Here is a 3,693-nt window from a genome sequence, read left to right on the forward strand (position 1 = left end):
TCTGACAAGTACTTCGACGAGCAATATGAGTACCGGTACGGGACTGCGGGAGGGCCGGCTGGAGAGGTTAGGAAGGGGCTCCTGAAGGCCCTTTCGGAGGTGGGCGGCTTGGGCAGGCGCCTCTCACGGGGCTTCTGAAGTGCCCTCAGAGAGTAAGCACCGCCAGTGGTGGCAGTAAGCGTGGCTTTGGTTCTGTGGGGCCTGAGGACTTAAACCTTGCTGGCAGAGACCGAGCCTTGCCCCTTCCAAGGTGGATTCTTGCGTAGCTTTCGACCAGCTAGGGAGCGGGGAGGGTGATTCGAGCGCCGATCTCCGCTGGTTCGTCTAGGACGGCTGTTTGGTGAACCGGCAACGCAAGCCTCAGCCAGACGGCGCTGAAGGAAGCTGCGGAGACAGGGATCGAAGCCTCCCCAGCGGAGAGGCTGTGGCAGAGGTGGGCTTGGGCAGCGCTGCCGGCGGGAAGCGCTCGACCCCACTGGTCCTGTGCTCACTGCTCAGGACTGTGGCGACGCCTCTCCCGGGAGAGAAGAGTCTGGGCCTTCAGCACTATCTGCTAGCTTTCAAAGCTATGTTATAGCACCAGTCAGTTCTGGATTATAGCCTATACTGTCGCAATTCAGTTCTTGAGGCTTACTTGAAAGAAGTACTATAAATCAGGAATTTTTTACCTCTGTGTAGAGACCTAAGTGTTCCACTTACCAGCTGGCTCTTACAAGTTCCTTGTTTTCAAAAATTAGACTGAATGCTTTGGGTTTTATTAAGTGATGCTGGAACTTGCAAATGTGAAGTGCAGGCTGTGTTTCTTCTGAGCTGACAGATAAGCTCTTAAGTGATGTTAACGTTCTGGCTTTCTAAACCAGCATGGTAATCTCTTTGGAAAATATACTGTTTGTTACAAATTGTAATGTACAAGCAAGAGTGACTTTATCAGTCATTCTAAGTCAGAAGTTATTATATCAGCTATTTGAGAAATGTCCAATTGCTAAGAACACATACTTCTCAACAGGTATCTTGATTAGAGCATGCAGGGGAATTAATCTCTTCTAGGAATTAGGCTGACCGTTTCAATACGCGGTTGTATTACAGATGTAATGTTTAGCAGACAAAGTTAATTTAAAACTGGATTTTGGGATGGGTGCTTTGTAATCAAATGAATGGTATCTGTCAGCACCCTAGGCTTTGTAGGGAGTGCTGGTATTCATAACTGAACTTACTGTCTTTCAGTGTAGATGTGTGCTAGGTTTCTAGTGTACACACAGGCATTAGTATACATAGTGTGTGTTTAATAACTAAACCTTTACAGACATGTGATGCTGCCAAGAGAACTTTCAAAAAAAGTGCCAAGATCCCATCTTATGTCTGAAGAGGAGTGGAGACAACTTGGTGTTCAGCAAAGTCTTGGCTGGGTTCACTATATGATCCATGACCCAGGTAAGCACATCTGATCAGAATTACATGAACAAAAGATTCTAAAATATCAACTGATGCTCAAGTGAAGTGTTGTGCATAACTGCTCCTGCTGTGGAATCCAGCTGGAATTCACTGTGGGCAGGTTAGACTCTTTATCTCCTTGCTATTTTAGCCATTTGACAACAAAGGCAACATAACAGGCTTCATTGTAAACTTTCACATCTTGTTCCCAGAACTGCAAAATGCTCGCCTTGTCCTTGTCCATGTACATGTGGTCTTATCGGTACACAAAACTTGCCAGATTAGGAACTGTTCCTACCTCTGCCTGTAGAAACAGGCTGTCTGTGAGCTCTTGAATAACGTTAGTGTCTCAATGACTGAGCCAAACTTTACCAACATTCCTTTAAATTGTAAAGCTGGCACACATACTTTTTGTGCAAAGACTTAAAAGATGCTCACACAAACAAGGTCCTGTATTAATGCTCCGAAGAGTATACAGTGTAGTTTGAACTCTAGTTATACAGCCTACTGCTATACAGCACTTAAGTCTTTCAGTTAATGGGGTGTAAAGACCTAAACCTCTGCCAACTAGGATGTACTGAAAACAGCCATTATAATTGATGAGCCTGACTGAAAAGTAACTAATCATGAACTGCAGCAGCATGAATTTCCAAGTTAGCATATCGTTCCAGTGTTTCTCTTACCCTGGTACCTTTGATACTTCAGGGGTTTTTTGAAGGAGTTTACAATTAAGTCAAACCAATAATAATGTAATCTGGCTGTATTATCTCATTTGGCTTTTATTGACACTTGACACTACCTAACAAGGGCAGCATCAGCAGTTTGTGAGTCTAAGTTACAGTAACAAAGCTCACCAAGTAGCCTAATGTAGAGAGACAGAGTTACTTAGTATCTTAAGTTTGGCACTGACAACATTTGGTATAATACTTTCAAAAGCACTTGTTGGACTGTTGTAAGGTTACTGGAAAGTTGGTCATATTGTACATATAGGGCCCTGTTCGTGAACTTGACTTCATTATCTCTGTTATTTGGCAGCAAGCTTCAGGATTTCTTAAATGGAAGAAATACCTGTAATGAAGACTTAGGTAACTGACAGTTTTTTCAATTTTATTTCCACAGAACCACATATTCTTCTCTTCAGAAGACCTCTTCCAAAGGATAAGCAGAAATGAACCATTGTCTGTAAATCTCCTAAATCTTCTGGAACTATGTATATTGAGTGTATATATGTTTGTAGTATTCGGTGAATACTTTAAAATGTACAAAACATGCATCCATACCTGTGCATGAGCTGTATTCTTCACAGCAACAAAGCTCAGTCCAATACAATTCCAAGTAGGCTGCTATGGTATTCACAGAGGATGTAATTATCTTCTTTATTCTTTAAGTGCCTATCTGTTTTTTCAGTGACTTGTTTCTCAAAGGATTTTTTAAGATTGCATGTTATGGCTAAATGATCACACTGTTGCCCATGTTCAATGACTTTTGCACTCAGCTCTTCTGCTGAAGTGTAGCATGTTCAGATCCAATGACTCGCTTCTTCAGTAGCAGGAATAAAGAAATTATTTTTACTGTTTTAAACCTAAGTGCCTAGAGTTCTAATTCAGCAGACAAAACAAATATGCATTGTCTAACATGTGTAGTTAGAATACCTAACAGAGTACCTACTACAGGGAAAAAAACAACTTAGTGAACCTATTTTGTTTCTCTGCAATAATTTTGCCCTACAGGCCAAAGTTCCTAACTCTGGTTCGTATTGGGAACTGCAGGCAATCTAAAGAGCAAGCTGGCAGTGGTGGGTAATACTTGGGTTAGCTTCTGACATGCTCAAATTATCAGACTCTGTAGTTGATTATTCTGTGATGACTATATCTCATGAGATGTCCAGTGATGGGATGCAAGGGAAGACTGAACTGGATATAAGGAAAAAAGTACATCTTGTGTGTGGTCAAGCACTAGAACAGGCTCCCTGGGGCAGTGGTTGTGGTCCTAAGCCCTTTTGGTGTTTGGACAACTCTCAGACATACACTTTGAGGTTGCCCTTTGCGGAGTCAGGAGTTGGACTTAATCCTTGTGGGTCCCTTCCAACTCGAGATATTCAATAATGACTTGGTATAAACTTGTCTTGACGTGTTAAGTTAGGATCACAGCAGGGCAGCTCGCACCGGGTCGAGTCCCGGATGCCGTTCCCTTAACCACCCCGCCAGGCCAGGGGTGCTGCTTTCTCGGAAAACCGGCAGGCGGCTCTGCCGGCAACGCTCC

General features: G+C 43.2%; 1 protein-coding gene across 1 annotated transcript; it reads left to right on the forward strand.

Moving 5' to 3' along the window:
* Positions 1–3: 3 nt before the first annotated feature.
* Positions 4–2,603, forward strand: CKS2 (CDC28 protein kinase regulatory subunit 2; the record flags this gene model as incomplete). Its single annotated transcript, XM_010188893.1, has 3 exons — positions 4–35; positions 1,304–1,431; positions 2,551–2,603. Coding segments are annotated over 3 exons (213 nt in total), but the record flags the coding sequence as incomplete, so codon positions are not given.
* Between the last annotated feature and the right edge of the window lie 1,090 nt (positions 2,604–3,693).

Source organism: Mesitornis unicolor, unplaced genomic scaffold (genome assembly GCF_000695765.1).
Source record: "Mesitornis unicolor isolate BGI_N332 unplaced genomic scaffold, ASM69576v1 Scaffold37297, whole genome shotgun sequence".
Classification (NCBI taxonomy): Eukaryota; Metazoa; Chordata; class Aves; order Mesitornithiformes; family Mesitornithidae; genus Mesitornis; species Mesitornis unicolor.